We start from the raw sequence: 19,401 nt of genomic DNA on the forward strand, positions 1-19,401 counted from the left end.
ATCATGCTCGAGACTGTCTAATGTACTCTAAAACGTTGATTCCCTTAGACTCACCCAGCTCCACAACCTTCCCCATTTCCTTAGATCCAACAAGAATCTGCGTAACATCTAGAGATCTCAACTTGTTGAATTTGCATCCAGGCCCAGCTTCCTCCAGCAACGTCTTTATGGCCACCACAATACTGAGCCATAAGCCGTGTTCACCCACTGATATGAAACTCTCCTCTAAACACTTCATCCAAAGATTCCCCCAGGTGAGTGTCAACTCCTCGAGAGAAGCTGGTAGCCGGGTAATGAGAAAGCTGGGCATGACTTTCTTTGGATCCCCAAATCTTTCAGGTAGGTCTTCCACGTCCAGCGTGAATCTTCGAAGATGAGAAAGACTTTCGAAGCTTCGCTCGATAGCCATGCCATTATTGTTAGCACCGAAAAATAATTCGTACCTATAATTCAAGGCGGCATGCGACTCGAGGTCCAAATGCAATTCTTCCAATGATGCAGCTTCGTGAATAAGAGCGTCTCTTATCGTTCTCTTTTCAAGCTCCAGTATCATATAGAACCAGCCATAGTGCAACACGCGTAATCTTGGGCATGTAGCGAGTAGTTTCCGAAGTTCGGCTCCTCTGACTCTTGAACGGTTAAGAAAGAGTTCTTCAACCGTTGAGCAACCCCTTGGGATCGGATATTCGCTCGAATCTGACATTTCCAGGTACTTCGTGTGGAGTCTCTTCAACTTGGGTAACTGGAAGACTGAGAACGGGAACTCCATGACCCCAGGTTGGCTACTCTCCCTCTCCCATGTTTCGATCTGAAGGCGCTGTACCTCAGCCAGTGGCATGCCGCTAGTAGAGGCTTTCTGGGCCGCCCCGTGGAAGAACTTCATAATAATGTCATAGGAATCGCTCATCTGGCCACCGACATACGGTTGCGGAAGCTCCATCGCCACGTCGGTCACACGAGTTGCCCAAGCCATCACGAGTACAGCAACAGCGTGAAAGCCTCCTATCTGAATTCTTCCAACCCAGTTACTCGACTGGGCGAGATTCGGGAGAGCCTTTCCAGCTGCTCTTGCAAGCTTTGCTAGGCTCTCAGGTTGTAGACGTACTGGGGACTGGTCATACGAGATCCGTCCCTCTTCGTCCATTGTTCGGGTGTTTGGCGACATGAAGTTCAGAGTCTTGACTTGGGTGCGCTGCTCAGGGTATCGAAGAAGATGCAAGGCTAACAACCCGAGGCCAGGCTGGTGGAGGCGGCAGTCCCTCTCCCAGTGACGTACTAGCAAGGGAAAGGCAACTCGTCGGATCTGCTTGTTCACGAGTGCGACATTCCGCAATGGGCAAACCCGGTCATAAGTGGAAGCGAAGAGCAATATCTCCCGCAGTAGTTCATTCGAGAGATCCGTTATAAGACGAACCATGGCGAAATTTCTTTCGGATAGGTGGCGAATGGGTGCTATCGGGATTCTTGTAAAAGCTGAGTAGGAATGGCATCGCGAAAAAGAAGTCACTTATAACGTAAGGATCTAAGTTTTTCAGCAAAGTTCATTTCACGCATCAAGACTCCGATGAAAAAAAGAAAGAGAAAAAAAAGTCTTTCGTCCTGCCCTTGAAACAAGCTTTTCGCAATGCGCAAAGTATCTTTTTTCTTTCTGTTGTTGTTCCTTTCTTATACCCCCTACAGACCACGCACGCAATAACTCGTAGTATTGCCTCTTGCCCCTATACACTGGATGTTGAGGAAGATAGCTCCTTCTAACGACAAAAAAAAGGCTCTTCTTCCCCCCGCGCAAAGTAATATTAAGCAAATGGCAATTGCAGGCACTTGCAATAACAAAAGGGAAAAAGTCAAAAAGATAATCTTGATGAGACTGGGACTCGAACCCAGGAGGATTGCTCCACCAGGAAATTGGTGTTAAGGTTAACCTTAACCTGGCGCCATAACCAACTCGGCCATCTCACCGAATTTTGATGTAAGCTTAATTGCAATCGCAGTATAGAAATGCTCTCAATGCGTTTCTCGCTATTTCTCTGACTTACCTCAAGAGTCCGCGCTACTAGGGACTTCATTTCGTTTTTTCCCTCTGGATGAGGAGTGTCTTCTTCCTATGCGTGCGCTTTCTACTGATCTCGAGCGGGGTCCAAATAAGACTTAAAGTCCAGTGAGTCAATAGAGTTGGTGAAAATCCTGTCTGTCTTGTGATCACTGGATACGAATATGCTTTAGGCAAGAAGAAAGCATAAATGGCAAAGTCTCTATTCCCAAGATCTTTCATTCGGATCCTTGCTATGTCAAGGCCGACGGTTGCTTGTGTTATGCAATCGCGGAACAAGCACAACCACACGGTTTGGCATTAAAATACTTTATCTCTGATGACATACAAATGGATTACTATAGCTCGCAGAATACTCAGCAAAATTCCGATGGCGATGCATATGGTGTCTACCTAGGGTTATTGGATAAATAGTAAACAGAAGAGAAATAATGCGAAGGTGCTTCGAATAGAGGTGTGAAGAAGACATCGAACCGGAGTCGAGGCGGTCGTTTCTTGAGGAGCAAACATGGTAGTTTAACTGGTGGTTTGTGATCGCAGTCGAGACTTCTTGATATATGGCAAGCTTAGGGTCTCATCAGAGAACATTTGCCTGCAGCCATAATTACCTCGATGTGGAGGACGACAATCCAAACTGCTATTCCGGAGTTTGGGGATGCGTCTCGACTGTATTCTGACCAGTGACAGGTTCATCCGGCCTTTCTTTTAATACCTCTCGGAGCTTCTCCTCCAACACTTCCTGGAAATTCTCTTGCAACACTTCACGGGGCTTCTCTCGCACTGGCAGTTGTGTTCTTTGTGTTTGTCCATATGCCTGAAGGTACAGTCGTTCTGGCACTGGTCGATCAGAGAACGATTGCCACACAGCCATGGTGTAACGTGCTCGAGCTTGTTTCCATCGGGGGTCAGAACGTCGCGAAGGCGGGGCGGGGCGTGATGGATCTGCGATCGTGTAATCCCTATCCAGATCCAGGTCTCTTAGGATCTCGTCGGAAGACACATAACGACGGGCAGAAGCCATTGTGAATGTTTTGTCTTGTGAAGAAAGGGTGTTGAGGGGTGGCTCAAAGGCGTGAGAACTGACTTGAGGATGGAAGGAGTAACTTGAAGCTGTAAAGAATTGTTTAAATACTCTGCAGGATACAGAAAAGTCAATGCATGTATGCTATGGGAACTGTGAGACTTTCTGCGGCGCTGTAGCAAAAATGCTTTCTGGTAGACGACCCTGTCGACTTTTTTCTTGGAGCGTGACGGAAGGACATAGATGCGAACTATAATTATAGATACTGAGCAGCCAGGCAGTCAGCTTTCTAAGATTTTACACGCAAGACTCATATTCTTACTTTACATTATGAGCCAGGGGATGTCACAAGACGTCTTGAAAACTTACAAGTAGAGAAGCCTAAAGTTAAATATTCTGTCTGTACATCGTGCCGTTGTATAAGCAAGGCACCTTGATCCCTTTTCCAATTGTCACCTTGAGTAAGTTTATTTCTCAATTACTATGATCAAAGCCTCGAGTTGCAATTGTATGACATGTACACTTTCCGTGCTGTTGTGGTGTCAGAAGAATTAGCTGCCAAAAGCATAAGAGACGAAATACTTTGGTCGATTTATACTGACTCAGATGAGCGCTTAGGCTACTTTATTCTGATGTCCTGAAGCCTTTAGAGGACATTTCTTCTGTTACCTGCCTGCGTGCATAGTGCCTCCCTGTGACTACCTATAGAGTAGCTTTGCCGTTTTCATTGCTCAAGTTTTAACGTTTAGACTCAACTCTTCTCAAGGCAATGAAGAAAGTAAATATAATGGCTTCAAAGTCTATGCTATTGTAGCTTTCACTATTCTGACTCACACCGGCATACGCAATTCTTTCATCCATAACTTTATAATTCTCTGTATATATAAAGCACGATTCCCTTCTGCGTAGTCGAAACTATTCTTCCCTCCATCATCTTCACATTTGCTGAGCTGTTCACACTTATAAGCTGTTCATACACATAAAGCTGTTCACAAACATAAAGCTGTTCACGCACATAAAGCTCTTTACGCTTATAAAGCTGTTTACACTTACAAAGCCTCTCATCATGTCTTTCTACGACTACTATGACGACTCTCAAGAGTCAAACGAGTACTACCCTGCCAGAAAAGCCTCCAAGATGTCTACCTGCAAAGACTGGACAGGCTGGACAGGCAAATACTCGTCCCTGACACCCATACCATACTCAACCGAAGCCTCTAATGCCTATTTCTCTGAGTCAGTGACTTCTTTGGCATCGAGCGAGACTCTGCCATACCCGACCAGAGACAATAGTGCCTATTATGCTGATACTGAGTCGGTGTCTTCTTTGGCTGAGAGAGAGCCTCTGCCATACCCAAACGCAGACAACAGTGCTTATTATGTCGACACTGAGTCGATGGCACCAATGTCTGCGTCTTGGAATGAAGCAGCTGGTCGATACGACTATTACGCTGATACCACAGCGACTAGTCTATTCACTAGCAATGACGACTACTATGCATATGTCGAGCAGGGTGTCAACACGGACTTGTCTCATCTCGAGGTCAAGTCTGTCTCTCACGCTCCATATGTCTCGCAAGTCACACAAACTTGCGAGCTGCCTACTCATTGCCCTGAGAATTCACAGAGCTCTAACAAACATTGCACTGATGAACCTCTTGGCTCTGACAAGCGTCGTTCTGACAAATCTGGCAACTCCAATCGCTCTCGTCACCGTTCTCGCCCCTCCAGCAGTCCCCAATCTAGCGAAAAGCCCGCCAAATCTCTCAAAACAACTACACAAAACTGGGTTAACAAACAAAACCCCAATCCCGCTAAATACCTCAAAATGGCTCAGGTCGCTACGCAAAATTGGGTTGACAAGCAAAAGGAGACTACGCGAGAATGGGTCGATAAGCAAAAAAAGGATGCGTTGATGGTCAGTCGACTACTGGGCAAAGACTATCGTCTAAAGCTTGACTCTCAGAGCTCACAAAAAATGGCCAAAGGCTTTTCTTCTGTATGCCCTTAGTGGCTACTCTTTCTGATGCCCCGACAGTCGCATATGCGCTGCGGCGGTAATCATCCTACTTATGAGTCGAGAGTTGATGAAGAGCTTGTGGGTTGCCCTCTAGGCACCAAAGCAATTCTCCTCTAACCTTACCTCAAAGATCATAAGCTGGTCTAAAGTCACATAAAACGACCTAAGCTTTTCGTCTCTTATCCTCTCGGGGGGTGTATATCAAGGGGTTGCTTGGTCCACATAAAGTGGCCATATTGGTGGTGTTACTACAAAGCGTCTGTTTTGGTCCACATAAAGTGGCCATATTGGTGTTATTACAAAGCGTTTATGAGCGATGATGGAATGATTGGATGATGGAATGCTGCATAAATTGCGATTTCCTGTACTAGAACACACATATACCCAGCGTCTTCTTTAATACATGCTGCTTTTCTTCTTGTTCTCATCAAACAAGAGAACAAACAAACAAATGTCTACTTCTTCTCCCTCCTCTTGACTTCTATCTTGACACCACTCGGTGGGCTATTAGCCTCAGCGATCCAGAAGTTGGGTGGTCTCTTCCCCTCGTACTCATCCGGGAACTTAATATCGTAATTCTTAACAATGTATGCCAGAATCATCTTCAGCTCAAAGTCAACGAGAAAGCGGCCAGGACAAGCATGCTTTCCGTGACCAAAGGCCAAGAACTCGGGTGATGTGGTGACAAATGTGACAGGAGGTGCTTTCTCGCCTTGGCTAACAGCTAGTTCGCGCGCGCGTGAGAAGCGGAAGGGATCGTACTTGAGGGCGTCCTCGTATTGTGTTTCATCGGTCATTGCGGGGTAACTGATGAAGTTGGTAAGGGTGCCTTGGGGAAGGTGGTAGCCGTCTTGAGTCTTGAAGTCTGGTGTCATTACTTTGCGGAAGATGGCGCGGGAGCCGAAGGAGTTGAGACGGATTGACTCGCGAGAGACACTGTCGGCGCGAGTCATGGATTGGATTGCACTCTTTGTCCAGCCGGAGGTGTCATCGGAACCAAGAATACGATCCATTTCTTCGCGGAGAACAGAGATGGTGTTGTACTCTGCATCAGAACCAAGAACGTTGAGAAGTAGGTTGATGACTGATAGCTGCGTGTTGTGGACAGAGCCAAAGTTCGAGGCTACGATGCGTCGCGCGAGCAGATCCCAGTTGCCGACTTCGTCTGGTCGTTCTTTGAGGGCATATCGGACCATCATCTGAAGGATGTCGTCTTCCTGCGGCTCTTCTTGGTGATTCTGGGCCTTGTCGAAACGTTCCTTCAATAGAGGAACAACCCATTTCTTGAACTGCTTGACTTTGCTTTCGACCAACCAACCGAAGAGAGTACCTGTGATTGGTGAAAGAATACGAGGCATGCCTCCAGTAAGACCCGCGTTCAAGATGAAAAGCTCATCAGTATCCAGAACATTCTGAAGATACTCCTTGTTCCGGCCTACACCGTTAGCAATACCCTCATCAAGTAGTCAAGAAAACCTACAAAGTGGCAGTCCGACCGTAAACCGACTAGCAGCCTGAGCAACGATCATCTTAACAGTCTGCGTAAGATCAACCGTCTTCCAATTTTCCGTATCGGTACCAAACTGGTCATCAAATACCACCGCCAGCTCATCCTTCATGCTATTGGCAATGACCTCAATTGCGCGGTTCAGGTCATACTTGACAATCATGCCCTGCCAGGCATCCACGACATATCGATCGTGCCCGAGAGCCCATGTGACTTGATCAATCTCAGCGAAAGCCTGTCCTTGGTCGAGAACATGGTCAGGTTGAGCCATGATCCATTTCATCTGATCCTGGGGGAGATAAACTTCTATTCTGACGCCGAAGCCTGGAAGGACGACTGGCTTTCCCACTTTGAGATACTGCCATACGTTAGCCTCGTCAATAAAACGTGAGTAGAATACGCACATCATGGTAAGCTTCGTGAAAAAGCGATTTACAATCCGTAAAATACAGCCATCGCGTCCGCAAACTGAACCGCTTCGCACCCTTAGGTTCCCTTATAAGCGGAATACCTTCAGGATAAGGCACGCTAATAAACTTCTCGGTGATAAACAGTCCGATAAGCAAAACAGCAGCGACAGCAGCCAAACCGAGAGGGCTTGTCAGTGCGGGCAGTCGAGCCAGCAGCTCAGGCCCTACATCCATAGACATTTTGAAGATACGACCGTCAGGCTTTCCAAGGGGGCCTCCGCGGGGAGAGAGTTGTATTTAATCCATGCCGTTTCATTCAACAATCCACAATGGCTCTAGCGTGGGGAGAGGCGAGGCCGGGAACAAGCTCCTCCGCAGGTCCACCGCTTGAGATGGCGTAGCGGTAGCTGTTTTAGTGCAAAACATTGCCAATTATGTTCTGCCGTTTCGTCAGCACTAACTGTCTCGAAGAGATGGATGGTGTATCCTGGCTTCGCTATGCCGTGGAGAGATAACAGTATGTGCGTGTATGCAGGGATCTGGAAGGATTCGCTAGGCATCGTCATGAGGAGTTGTATTGTTGTGACGTCGTTGCATACGAGTACGAAGGTTGATGTTCATGCTGTTTTGTGAAGGATGCAGAGGTATAACCAAGATAGAAGTTTCATATATATCCGCCCGAGGACTTGGGAAGTTGTTGCATGCGCGCCTACTCGCTTATTGAAAGTGTTGGTCGTGTTCAGGAACCAACAGATGAGAGTGCATTATGAGTTGTGACAGCCACTCAGTGACACAACAGTAGCTCCATCTCACCTTAAAGAGAGACCCTGGAACAAAGGTATATTCCAGAAGTCTCCAATGATAGAACGTAAACAACAGCATCAATCCTCACCATTAAATCCCCTTTGAACCAAAATCTACAGGGTAACTTCCTCCACTGTACTTGTAGCACTCCACCCAAAAAGCCAGGCTGTCCCTGAAAGTCCACCTCACTAATTTAAACCCTCCACCCGCCGCCCACAGCCACTCCCTAAAAAACTCTTCTTCTCCAACAAGAAATCCTTCTCCTCACGAATATGATCTGCAATAGAGACATCTTCTTTCAACAATTAAGAGCCACGCCCGGTTAGCTCAATCGGTAGAGCGTGAGACTCTTACGAGTACGCGATCTCAAGGTTGCGGGTTCGACCCCCGCATCGGGCTGTTCCTATAAAAACGATTTCTAACATCGTGGCATTCTTTTTTTGCATCTTGAAGCTTTTGTAAGGTTTGGTTAGTAAACGTAGTTTGCATTTTTGTATGTGATGGTGACTTTTGCATGTTTGTGATATACCCGGAAGTGCGGGGCCGAAAATGCGGCGTTCGGTTCTTATCAGCTGGTCTGTCTTCCGTTCCACATCGTCATCGCCAGTCCTCGCCAAAGACTCTCACTCTGTAAACATAAACCCTCATTGCCATACAGAAACTCAAGAGTACATCGGATTGCAGCTATCATGACGAACGACAAACCTTTCAAACCGGCTCTTATTATCGTTGACTTCCAAGAAGACTTCTGCCCGCCTGTAAGTCAATCCCTATACATGGTGTAGATGGATGGTGTCGCAGTATGAGACATGGTGCATGTAGTAGAGGCTTGTCCAGTTTAATGGTGAGATATGGGGTAGAGAAAATGAGCGCAGTTCAGTGCTTCAACTCAGGCTTTGATCTATCTTGTGCTTGATACACGAGTGAGATAAGAGTGAGACGATCACAAAGACTTCTCCAAGCAACAACCTCACGAACCCACACATCTGCATCTCACGACATCTTGTACCATCTTCTCAGAAAATTGAATGAACACAGCTAACATCATCAGAACGGCTCCCTTGCAGTCCCCCAGGGCCGCACAATCGCCTCCCCAATAAACACCCTAACAGCTCTCCCCTTCCACCTCATCCTCGCAACAAAAGACTTCCACCCGCCATCTCACATCTCCTTCGCATCCAACCACCCATCCTCAACGCCCTACACATCCACCACGCAAATCACACACCCGCGCGACTCCTCCCGCAGCTACACAACCACCCTATGGCCCACGCACTGCGTCCAAGGCACACCAGGTTCTGAACTCGTTCCTGAACTAGACATCTCGCGCGTGCACGCTGTTATCGAAAAGGGCCAGGATGAGAGGGTTGAGATGTATAGTGCTTTTTACGATCCGTTTAGGGTGAGTGATAGTGGGTTGGCAGGTATGTTGGGAGAGCAGGAGGTTACGGATGTTTTTGTCGTTGGGTTAGCGGCAGACTTCTGTGTCAAGGCAACGGCGGAAGATGCTGTTAAGGAGGGATATACAACGTGGGTTGTTAATGAAGGAACGAAGCCTGTCATGCCTGATAAGTGGGATGAGTGCAGAAAGGGCATGGAAGAGAAGGGTATCAAGTTCACGTCACTTGGAGACGCAGTGGAAAAGGTAAAGAACTACTCATAAGTAACAAAAAAAGGATTAAAATTGAGTATTTGAAGCGGTATTAAACTCATACTACCACTCCATATTTGCATCTTTCGACGACTGTATATGTATGTACGCTTTGCGCGACCTTTCCAGAATGTCCCAATGCGAAAACTCCATGTTGTATGACCCATTCATCCCATTCCATATGTCATACATGCGTCTCTATTTTATATCTCCATACACTACTCCTTCAAATGCAAACGCTCGTTTATCGCTTTGATCTCTGAATGGCAGCGGCGCTCATTGATGTTGTTGATGCCGAACGCTCCTGAGAGTTGCTCATGGCCAGAGAGACGGGAGTCATAGGAGAGGGAGCGGGAGCGGGGGTAGTACTGCGAGAGGGAGCAGCACTTCGGTTGTGCTGCATGTGAGCCTTGACAAGGTGACCAGCAGCCAAAGCACTGCAAAGAGAAAGCTCTCCAGCAAGGACAGCGGCACCGATAATACGAGCCAGACGGCGGGCGTTGTCACCAGGGTTAGTGGGGTGAGAACCGCGAACACCAAGCATGTCAAGCATGGCGCTTTGAGGCTCGAGGATTGTACCACCACCAAGGGTTCCGACCTCAAGAGAGGGCATAGAGACGGAGATTTGGAGAGCACCTTTGAGGCTGGGATGGGTTAGCAATGATCAGAATACTATAAAGGAATAAACTCACTTCTTCATGATGGTGATACAGTTGGCACTCTCGACAACCTGAGCAGGGTCCTGACCAGTGGCAAGGAAGATAGCAGCGACAATGTTGGCAGCGTGGGCGTTGAATCCACCGACTGAACCAGCCATGGCGGAACCGATCAAGTTCTTGGCAACGTTAAGCTCGACAAGGGCATCGACATCGCTCTTAAGAACACTGCGGACAACCTCACCAGGAATGATGGCCTCGGCGACAATACCCTTACCACGACCGTCAATCCAGTTGAGAGCGGCGGCCTTCTTATCGGTACAGTAGTTTCCGGAAACAGAGACAATTTGCATGTCCTCAAAACCGCTCTCGTTAGACATAACGCTGAGGGCATGCTCGACACCCTTGGAGATCATGTTCATACCCATAGCGTCACCGGTAGTAGTCTTGAATCGGATGTAGAGGTTGGTACCAGCAAGAGCAGTCTTCATGGACTGGAGACGAGCGAATCGACTGGTAGAGTTGAAAGCCTTCTTCATCGTATCCTGACCAGCCTCAGAGTCAAGCCAAAGCTTGGCAGCACCAGCACGCTCAAGAGTCTCGAAAGCAACACAAGGACCACGGGTCATACCATCGGCAGTAAGAACAGTAACGGCACCGCCACCAGAGTTGATAGCCTTGCAACCTCGGCTGGCACTGGCAACCAAGACACCCTCAGTAGTAGCCATGGGAATAAAGTAGCTCTGGCCATCGATAACAAGAGGACCAGCAACACCGACAGGCAGGGGCAGGTATCCAATAACGTTCTCACAGCAGGCGCCAAAGACGCGCTCCCAGTTGTAGTTCTCGTAAGGAAGCTTGGATCGATCGAGGGAGTGGGTCAGGTCGGTGGTAGCCTTGTTGCGAGCGATAATAGTACGTCGGATCTTGACAGCGCGGGTGAAGTCACCAAGAGTCTTCTCAAGAGCATAACCAGGAATCTTTCCACGCATAGACAGGGAAACAACTTCCTCATCGCTCATCTCCTTGACTCGCTTCTCAGCCAAAAGCTTCTCGAGCTCCTCGTTGCTTCGGTTAGGCAGGTCGGCAGAGCGAGCCTTGGTCATGTGAAGACTGTCGGACTCATCATCGGTAATGGCGGGAGTGGTGGGTCGAGTGCGCATAGGAGTAGGAGGAACGTATTCGCCGAGGGGAAGAGTAGCTGAACCGGTGTCGTTGAACTGCTGAGCACGAGCGAGCTCGTTTCGGTCGATGTTGTGCTCGGGAACATTGGGATCCTTGATACCCCAGCGGGCGACGTTAAAGAGGTAACCGTTCAGAGCAACACTCAGGGCAAGGGCAATGACAATCCACTTGGAGAGGACGGGGTCCTCAAGGGACTTGAGAATACCGCCAACCATGCGGCCACCGACGCCGTATCCCTGGAAATGGTGGTGGAAAGCATCGACGTAAGCGGGGTGGTTTCCGTCGATGGCAGAGCCAAGAGCGTAGTGAATAGAAGGATACTCAAGCTCGTACTTGATGGGAGTGAGAACAGTAACCAGGGTAGGTCGGTTGTTGGCCTTTGCTGTAGCCAGGATAGCGTCCAAACCGTTGGAAGCAACCTTGAAGGGGTCAACGGAGAGGGGAGCAACAACACCACCGAGGCTGCTAGCCCAAGTTCGAATGGTGGACAGAGAGCTGGGGTTGCGGAATGGGATTGAGCAGATGTTGACAATGTTGACAAAGATGAAGCCGAGGATCATCAGGACCTTGAAGGTGGGAATGCTGCTGCTCTTGCGACCGAAAATGGAAGAATCACCCTTCACGCGCGTCCAATCACCGTCACTCTTTGCAACATTCTCGGCAACTCGGCGGCTGACACCATCATCCTCAAGGGCCATGCGCATGTCAACGTGACGCTTGATGCGGTTGATCTCGAGCTTGATGCTGAGAATGGCGGTGTAGAAGGTGAAGAGGAGGATGAAGTCGAAGAAGAGAGTCCAGGCGGCCAAGAAGCAGAAGTGCTGGAGACCACCCTGGACACCAGAGGCGGCACCCATGGTAAGAATGACAATCTCGATAGCGTAGTCGCGCATAATCTCGAAACCCTTCTCCTTGATAGCAGACTGAACGGCGTATTGGATAACGTTCTGCATGGAGCGCTCAGGAGATCGCTTGCCAGACTTGGAGTTCTGGATCTGGCGTCGGTGCTCAATGGCATGCGACATGACAGCGCGGGTCAGGACAATGTTCTTCTCGAAACCGATGGTGACAACCAAGAAAGGAAGACCCTCAGAGAGAAGGATAACGCTGATGGGAACACCCAGCTTGGTGGTAACCACAAGACCGAAGAGGAAGGCAAACACGGAGGAGAACAGAGTGCAGATACCGAGCCAGAACTTGGATCCCAACTTGCGCATGGACAGGAAGAGGGAAACAAAGGTCAAGTGCATGGCAATGTAACCCAGGAACATGATGACAATGTCGAGGGTCTCGGCGTTCTTCAGAAGGTCAACGAACTCAGTCCAAGCATTGTTAACCCACTGAACAACACTGTTCTGGGTGTTGACCTTGGCAGCCTTCATGATCCATGTCTTCTTCTCGCGGCCGTGTTCGGTCTCAGTTTCGACAGCATCTTCGTTGGGGATCTCCTGGGTAGCAGCGAGGAACTCGGGACCCTCAGCGTAAGGAAGAGAGTAGGCGAGGATGCTGTCTTGAGAATAGGCGGTGAAAGGGTTCTCAGTCGAGGGAAGAGGTGTAATAGAGAGGTTCTTAGGAATAGGCACGTGGGCGGAACGAGGAGCATTGCTGGACGATTCGGCAGAGAGGGTGTCGGGGAAGACGAGAGTCAGGAGAGCGAGGTGATCGGCATCAGAACCGGCCTCGACAACAGAGTCCTGCTCGATAGCCTTCCAGTTCCAGGAAGTCTCAGGACCTGCGCGTAGAACACGGCTGCCCTCTACGAGGGAAGACCAATCGGCCTTGCCAACAGTAGGGACATCAGTGCTGAAGAAGCTCTCCTGAAGCAGACCGACGTATGAAGTGCTCGCAAGGACGGCGACGAGGACGACGGTGTGGATGGGGTGAGAGGTTGCGATACGGGAGATAAACTGGGCGATAGGTGTGAGTCGCTTGGACGCCCATGACGGTGTAGTTTTCTCGGTAGGGGCGGTCTCGCCACGGAAGCGTTTCGGTAGAAGAATCGAAGCCATGGTGTTGAATTCGATTCGAGGTTTGGAAGAGTTACGGTGATGTCGTTTACCACATTGATATTGATCTCGAGTAGACTGGTCTAAGCGCAGGTGTAAGTCCGGGGGAACGAAGTCAAGATCTGCAGGAGGCAGTAGGGGTACTTCAAGCCATTGAAGGCAGCACGACAAAGAAATGGAGGGTTCGTGGGGGGCAGATGATAATGTAGAAGCGAGGCTTAGAAGAGACGTAATGCAACACTCACGTTTTACTCAAAGGTGGCAGTCCTTCAGCTTGGAAAGTATTCGAGGCGGAGGGTCAAAACGCGGTGGAGGGGCAGACAAGGCGTTGAGGCCTTGGAGCTGAAGCTGGGAGGAGCAGCAGCCACAGAAAAAAAAAGAGACAGGCAGGGACGAATGAACGACCGCACACCAACTTTCAACAGAGAAACAAAAGTATAATTCTCTGACGTGAGAAGGAAGGAGGAGGAGAGGTGAGGAAGAGGAAAAAAGTAAGGTAGGAGAAAAAAGAGGTAAAAGGGGGTCAAGGAAGATGTGTTGGGTGTGGAGGGAGAGATTAGTCTACCGTTAGGTTAGGACGTGGTACCTTGGAGATGGGATGGTACTGGTGCTGGTAATGGATGCCCGTCACAAAGAGAGCGGGAAATGATGGAGACCGGAAGAAAGTGGAGGGATATTCAAACTGTCGGTCGGAGGGTCGTAGTGGCAGGCCGCCGCTTTACTCTACCAGAGCAAAGAAAATTAGAGACAATAAGGCCGAGCGTTTTCTTAGCGTGGAGAAATGATCTTTTTTTTTCTTTTCTCTATTCTTTCTAGCCACAATACTAGCAGCCTCATTACTGAAATTGCACTCTATACCTATGATACTGGGACAAGAAAAAGTGACAAGATGTGCTACTGTACGGATACAAAATTCTTTTATTTCCTTGCTTTAGTCCTACTGGCCAATTCCTTTACACTCTCTCATCCAATCCAATACCCTGTACTATTCCTTTCAATGCATCCTACCGGGGCATAAAAGTCGGGGATGAGATGCAATTTAGGCCTGACGCAGTGTTGGCAGCGGCGCTTTCACAATGTCAGTCTAGCCACGATTCGGGGGTGTTGGTTACACAATTTAGGTCTAGGGTGCCTTATAATCAGGCCCTTTTCATGGTGTGGCGTATCGACTGCGTGGGCTACAGGGTCAGGCTTGACACTCCTTTTGCCGGCGATCATGATGCGGTTCCTGATTGTGTCAAATTGTAAAGGTTGTCAAGTGACTTCAAGAAGAATATGCTGATTGTTACAGCACAGGCCGCCAGGCTTCATCTTGTTGGTCAAGCTCCCAGATATGTGCAGACGGGCCGCCGGGCTATATCTGACTTGCGTTTCTTTGTCTGACACGCAGCAATTGTTCTGTACGGCTATAACTTTCCTCTTGGCTTTGATATCTAATCAAATAAAAAGTATCACAACTTCATGTTTCGGCTGCCGTCATGGCTGGGCGGGTAATGACATGGAGGGCGTCTGTACGCTTCTAATCCCTTGGTAATCTCAGGTTCTCGTAATCGTAAAAACCGAATACGCAAATACCACTAAACCAACACCACCAACAAGACGCGGAACATGCAATTCATCCGTCAATGATGACAAGAGTAATCACCGCCGAGTTGAGTATTGATCTCTGGCATTACGTGTGTCAGCTTCAGTTTAAGAAGGTCTTTGAAAATGTACCGAAGGCGCAGCCTCTTCTTGATGATGAATTGCTTAACGCGTGATCAAAAGCCTCCGTAGACGCGTTGGCGGGAACAAGTGGAGACGTCTTCTCCAAGATCCCTGAATCATCCACTTTCGAGGCGGCCAACGAAGAAAAAAAGTCTGGGTGCTTTGTTGTCGATCTCCATATGGAGGAAAATGGATCCGTAACTGTACCAATTGGTTCGCATAGACGATGCCGATTAGATGTACCGTATTTTGTCGTACACGTACTCTGTAACTACCATACAGTAGAACCTCGACAAGCAGATATCGTCGACCCTAATCTCTCCGGTCGTGCCCACAATGAATTCGGTCTTGTACGTAAAATTCTCCGCAAGTGTCCATGTCTTGGCATTCGTTATCAATCAGTGGCCCATGCCACTATCACCATTGAGGCTCTCCATGCGCAATTCTCTGCACTAGCTCGGCTATTGTGGGGTCTGAAGGGTAGAAACCGGTAGCTAGAGCGATTTAATGTGTAGCAAAGGACAGATTGATAAGATTTGATCATCTGAGCCGAGGATCTAAAGGCTCTTGAGCAAATTTACTCATGACAGACGTTGGTGGTGAGGTCCATCTGCGGCAGATGTTTCCTTTTGACGTCGAGCTGCATACGACTCCGATGCACCCTCTTGGAGCTTCGGAAACTACCGATGCAGTTGGACACTTGTTTGTGACGTGAGATGAGCCAACCGGCAATCTTGTTCTCGATCAATATTGACGCCCTCCCACCCTCATCGCCTTGCTCTCCATGAGGATATCATGAAGCTTGACTGACGAGAGCCTAAGAGACGAAATGACATCCGGATCTAGGCTTAATCTTAGGCCATTCTCTGTAGTAGTCCTAAAGCTTGACGATGACCTCTGTGCTACCCAGTAGCTCTGTCCAAAGCTTCACTGGTGAAGTTTGTTGGATAAAGCGGATATGAATACAAGGGCAATTCTCCAGGTTGTGCGACAATAAGAAATCGCTTCTGGAATCGGGAGCCGAAGAGCTCATATCATCAAACGTCATTCATTGTTCAAGCGAGTTCCTTTGACCTTGTCTACAATTTCGCTTGATTGTATGATCGACTTCACCCAATCCTTGCTGTGTTTGGTATCCCTTTGCCAATGCTGTCGCAACCAGATCACGATTGCAAGTCCTTCCTTTGAAACTCATATCATGTCAGGTACCAGTAGTACAGGCCGGTAAATCACGGCTGCCTGCATCGGTAACTACCCGGATCCGCGTAAACACGACACAATGATGCAGAAAGAGCGATATCTTTGTTTCAGAAATGAGAAGTGAACATTTTACCATGTCAATGATGCAAGAATCGTCCTTGAAGAAGGCACCCTTGCTTTCGTTTACCATGACTCGGCCGTTGAAGGTCCACAATCCGGAGGGCATCTTGCGGGGCCGTAGACCCTGAAAGCCGGAAGATGGAGTGTCAGATCATCGAAAGACACTCAAGAGTTCCCGTCGGTAGGCGGTCGAACTCAATCAAAGTCCGTTGGTCTTTGTGTGCACGAGAGCCAATTCTGGATTTAGACTACCGGCGCGCTAGGGTAGCTCAACGGCACAAACCGAGGACGAAGGCGTATTGGCTGCTTTCGATTCCATGATGTGATGCCGTTTTAAACTGTTGGGCTGCCAACAAACCCGACAACCTTCAAACGAACATCTAGTTAGTCAATGGCTGTATAGCCTAACTCAAGCATTGTCAGATATAACAGAGACTCACCGCATATATATCCTGTAAAACGCAGCAATGCCAAGCACCGATGTCTTCCGGTGCTCTAGACCCTTCCCTCCGTAGCAAGCAGCGGCCCGCTTCCGATGCAAGCCCGGTCCACCCACTATCACGCCAACAAACATCGTACGATTGGAAAGACAGCACTTTTTCCAATCAATCCACTTCTTGAGGCTGAGAAAAATCTTGAAACCAAAACAGACAGGTCGTCAGAGATTGGCCAAAGTGATGTGGTTGAGCCCTTATGTGCGTCTTGTAATGGATGGACCGGGCCGTGGATGGGTTCGTGCTGAGGACAGGGAGGTCCGGTCATAAATTCTCGCCATGCTCTCGTGATCTTCGTTCTCCCCGGATGTGTCTCTGCAAATATTAAAGCTAAGCTGTTATCAGCATTGTCGAAAGATAAAAAGAAAGCAGAAAATCCTTTCACCAATTATAAGTCTGCCAATTCGCATCACTAAGCTGGACAACGCAGCAATCGGCAAGGGTCTTTCGTCTATTTCTCGCTTGCGGCAGACGATCCAACGCTCCCTGGTCGGAGGTTAATGAGAACGGACGACAACTCATTGGGGATGGAGGATAGTCATGGCGATCCCAAGGTGACTTCTGACGAGAATAATGGTGTAATCAGTCTCAGCAACAGCCCAAGCAGCAATGGCTCGGGTTCTGAGAGCCCGCACATTTGGCTTGTCGGCGGAGGCATTGCATCGCTTGCTGCTGCTGTCTTCCTGATCGACGATGCGCATGTACCGGGTAGCCACATTCATATTCTCGAGGCCTCATCGAAAGCGGGCGGCTCAATGGCGGCATTCTCGAAACCATCTTGGGAAACGGGATATCGAGTATCTGCCATTCGCAAAATGAGTCTCACATACCATTGTTTGTATGGTATGCTGGAAAAGGTGCCTTCCGACACTGAAGGCGAGACACTGGCCGCCCGACTGCGCCGCTTCAACAAGGAGAGCAAGAAGCTGGGTGCTTCAGGAACACGGTTGGTGAGGCAAGTTTTCGACGAGTACGGGAAAGAGAAGCCTGAAGCGGTTGATGTGAGCACCATGGGCCTGAGTGTAAAGAACCAATGCGACTTGATGAGGGTGGTTCTTGAGACAGAGGAAGAGCTGGAAGGGCTTGAGATCCAAGCTTTATTTGAACCGGACTTCTTCGAGACGAATTTCTGGGATCTATGGTCGTCGCTGAATCGATTTCACCCTTGGTGCAGCGCTGTTGAGTTCAGGCGATGCTTGCACCGGATGCTGCATGAGTTTCCCAATATGGGAACATTGTCAGGTGTAGAGCAGGCACCAGAGGAGGACTTCCAGGCCATCATCAAGCCTTTGACGCAGTATCTCAAAGCAATGGATGTCGAGTTTCGGCACGGTAAGTTTGCGTTCGCTTAAAGAGATGTTTGTCTAACCTGGCTAGGCATACTTGTTAGCGGTTTGGAGATAGAGGATGAAGGATCTGACTTGAGAGTTACCGCTTTGAAGACATACCAAGACAGCAAACACGTCCCATTAACGCTGGGGCCTGATGATCTTGTGTTTCTAACTCTTGGCTCGTTGACTTCTGGTATGGGTTACGGCGCAAACGATCGACCCCCGCCGACAATGGAGTTGCGTGATTCAGCACCTCACGAGCTCGACCCTTCATGGACTTTCTGGGATAGACTTGCTTTGGAGCGCCCACAAACATTTGGCAACCCCGAAGCTTTCTTTGACCGACCATCGAAGTCGACCTGGCTTTCTTTCACCGTCACCCTTCGCGATACAGCGTTCTTTGAGCATCTGTGCAAATGGACTGGCACACTTACCGGCGCCGTGCCTCTCTTGACCTTCCGCGATTGTCCTTGGATGCTTTCCCTAACAATCCCCCAGCAGCCATACGTTAGAGACCAACCCGACGGGGTCTTCGTATTCTGGGGCTACGGTCTCTTCCCTGACCAACAAGGCCGATACGTCAGGAAACCCATGCTAGAGTGCACAGGTGCCGAGATCCTCACCGAGCTGCTACACCTAATGGTCTTCCCCCTCCAGCCAACGCTTGAGCGCTCCATCACCGTTCCATGTCTGATGCCACTGATCGGAAGCCCGTTCCTCACGCGCAAGAAAGGAGATCGACCGAATGTGATTCCCGATGGAAGCAAGAACTTGGGACTGATGGGACAGTTTGTCGAGATCGAGCGGGAAGTGACGTTTACGATGGAGTACTCGGTGCGGTCGGCACAGCTAGCTGTGTATGGACTTATGGGCTTGGATAAGCAGCCACCGGGTGTGCAGGGCGAAGATCATGAGGTTTTGACATTGGGAATGGCGTTGAAAACGATGATGACTTGAGGGCTTGGGAACTGGAATACAAAAGGCGTTAGGAGGTAACAAAATGGGGTGGTGGTGGACTCGACATACTTGTGCTTGACTTCATGTATACTATGTATACTATGTAACTTTGTATCTTCATAAATGGGACAATGAATGGTTAGATATCTGTTTTGGTTGACCGGAATTGAGAGTCGGGCCTACATTCTGACTTGAGTTGCTGATATCACCTACTAACATCCATGCTTAACTATTGCTTAGATTGATTGCTCTCTGAGATAGCAACATTTCAATAACAGTAAT

General features: G+C 48.9%; 7 protein-coding genes and 2 non-coding genes across 9 annotated transcripts; 5 read left to right on the forward strand and 4 right to left on the reverse strand.

Annotated features, from left to right (window-relative positions):
• Window position 1: 1 nt before the first annotated feature.
• B0J16DRAFT_402680 (uncharacterized protein) lies at window positions 2-1,460 on the reverse strand (the record flags this gene model as incomplete). Its single annotated transcript, XM_046132671.1, has 1 exon — window positions 2-1,460. Exon 1 carries the CDS (start codon window positions 1,415-1,417, stop codon window positions 2-4), a length of 1,416 nt encoding a protein of 471 aa, XP_045979852.1. The 5' UTR covers window positions 1,418-1,460.
• Window positions 1,461-1,859: 399 nt separating this feature from the next.
• Window positions 1,860-1,959, reverse strand: B0J16DRAFT_t260. The gene has a single exon. It is a non-coding gene; the product is annotated as a tRNA-Leu (tRNA).
• A 2,178-nt stretch (window positions 1,960-4,137) lies between these two features.
• On the forward strand, window positions 4,138-5,082 carry B0J16DRAFT_387109 (uncharacterized protein; the record flags this gene model as incomplete). The annotated part of the gene is made up of 1 exon (XM_046131640.1): window positions 4,138-5,082. The coding sequence occupies one exon, from the start codon at window positions 4,138-4,140 to the stop codon at window positions 5,080-5,082; it is 945 nt and encodes a 314-aa protein (XP_045979853.1).
• Window positions 5,083-5,278: 196 nt separating this feature from the next.
• On the reverse strand, window positions 5,279-7,321 carry B0J16DRAFT_346580 (cytochrome P450). The gene is made up of 3 exons (XM_046128463.1): window positions 7,003-7,321; window positions 6,572-6,956; window positions 5,279-6,526 (listed from the first exon to the last, which is right to left on the reverse strand). Exons 1-3 carry the CDS (start codon window positions 7,246-7,248, stop codon window positions 5,547-5,549), a joined length of 1,611 nt encoding a protein of 536 aa, XP_045979854.1. The 5' UTR covers window positions 7,249-7,321; the 3' UTR covers window positions 5,279-5,546.
• Window positions 7,322-8,128: 807 nt separating this feature from the next.
• Window positions 8,129-8,211, forward strand: B0J16DRAFT_t234. Its single transcript has one exon. It is a non-coding gene; the product is annotated as a tRNA-Lys (tRNA).
• A 129-nt stretch (window positions 8,212-8,340) lies between these two features.
• B0J16DRAFT_346583 (Isochorismatase-like protein) lies at window positions 8,341-9,515 on the forward strand. The gene is made up of 2 exons (XM_046128464.1): window positions 8,341-8,570; window positions 8,864-9,515. The coding sequence occupies exons 1-2, from the start codon at window positions 8,502-8,504 to the stop codon at window positions 9,473-9,475; spliced, it is 681 nt and encodes a 226-aa protein (XP_045979855.1). The 5' UTR covers window positions 8,341-8,501; the 3' UTR covers window positions 9,476-9,515.
• A 192-nt stretch (window positions 9,516-9,707) lies between these two features.
• Window positions 9,708-13,313, reverse strand: B0J16DRAFT_387112 (hydroxymethylglutaryl-coenzyme A reductase-domain-containing protein; the record flags this gene model as incomplete). The annotated part of the gene is made up of 2 exons (XM_046131641.1): window positions 9,708-10,107; window positions 10,156-13,313. 2 exons carry the CDS (start codon window positions 13,311-13,313, stop codon window positions 9,708-9,710), a joined length of 3,558 nt encoding a protein of 1,185 aa, XP_045979856.1.
• Window positions 13,314-14,131: 818 nt separating this feature from the next.
• Window positions 14,132-14,986, forward strand: B0J16DRAFT_346586 (uncharacterized protein). Its single transcript, XM_046128465.1, has one exon. The coding sequence runs from the start codon at window positions 14,338-14,340 to the stop codon at window positions 14,590-14,592; it is 255 nt and encodes an 84-aa protein (XP_045979857.1). The 5' UTR covers window positions 14,132-14,337; the 3' UTR covers window positions 14,593-14,986.
• A 2,181-nt stretch (window positions 14,987-17,167) lies between these two features.
• On the forward strand, window positions 17,168-19,282 carry B0J16DRAFT_346589 (oleate hydratase). The gene is made up of 2 exons (XM_046128466.1): window positions 17,168-18,163; window positions 18,209-19,282. The coding sequence occupies exons 1-2, from the start codon at window positions 17,332-17,334 to the stop codon at window positions 19,117-19,119; spliced, it is 1,743 nt and encodes a 580-aa protein (XP_045979858.1). The 5' UTR covers window positions 17,168-17,331; the 3' UTR covers window positions 19,120-19,282.
• The last annotated feature ends 119 nt before the right edge of the window (window positions 19,283-19,401 follow it).

This window comes from Fusarium flagelliforme (assembly GCF_020744385.1).
Source record: "Fusarium flagelliforme strain FIESC 12 MPI-CAGE-AA-0113 chromosome Unknown B0J16scaffold_6, whole genome shotgun sequence".
NCBI classification, from domain to species: domain Eukaryota; kingdom Fungi; phylum Ascomycota; class Sordariomycetes; order Hypocreales; family Nectriaceae; genus Fusarium; species Fusarium flagelliforme.

What these genes read in the sequence shown, in the direction of transcription:
- B0J16DRAFT_346586 (XM_046128465.1), top strand. Translation starts at nt 14,338, where the DNA reads ATGAGATGCAATTTAGGCCTGACGCAGTGTTGGCAGCGGCGCTTTCAC.
- B0J16DRAFT_346583 (XM_046128464.1), top strand. Translation starts at nt 8,502, where the DNA reads ATGACGAACGACAAACCTTTCAAACCGGCTCTTATTATCGTTGACTTC. An exon ending in AAGAAGACTTCTGCCCGCCT is followed by an intron (nt 8,571 to 8,863) that starts GTAAGTCAATCC and finishes TAACATCATCAG; the next exon opens with AACGGCTCCCTTGCAGTCCC.
- B0J16DRAFT_346580 (XM_046128463.1), bottom strand. Translation starts at nt 7,248, where the DNA reads ATGTCTATGGATGTAGGGCCTGAGCTGCTGGCTCGACTGCCCGCACTG. An exon ending in TTCACGAAGCTTACCATGAT is followed by an intron (nt 6,957 to 7,002) that starts GTGCGTATTCTA and finishes AACGTATGGCAG; the next exon opens with TATCTCAAAGTGGGAAAGCC. An exon ending in TACGGTCGGACTGCCACTTT is followed by an intron (nt 6,527 to 6,571) that starts GTAGGTTTTCTT and finishes CTAACGGTGTAG; the next exon opens with GCCGGAACAAGGAGTATCTT.
- B0J16DRAFT_346589 (XM_046128466.1), top strand. Translation starts at nt 17,332, where the DNA reads ATGAGAACGGACGACAACTCATTGGGGATGGAGGATAGTCATGGCGAT. An exon ending in GGATGTCGAGTTTCGGCACG is followed by an intron (nt 18,164 to 18,208) that starts GTAAGTTTGCGT and finishes TAACCTGGCTAG; the next exon opens with GCATACTTGTTAGCGGTTTG.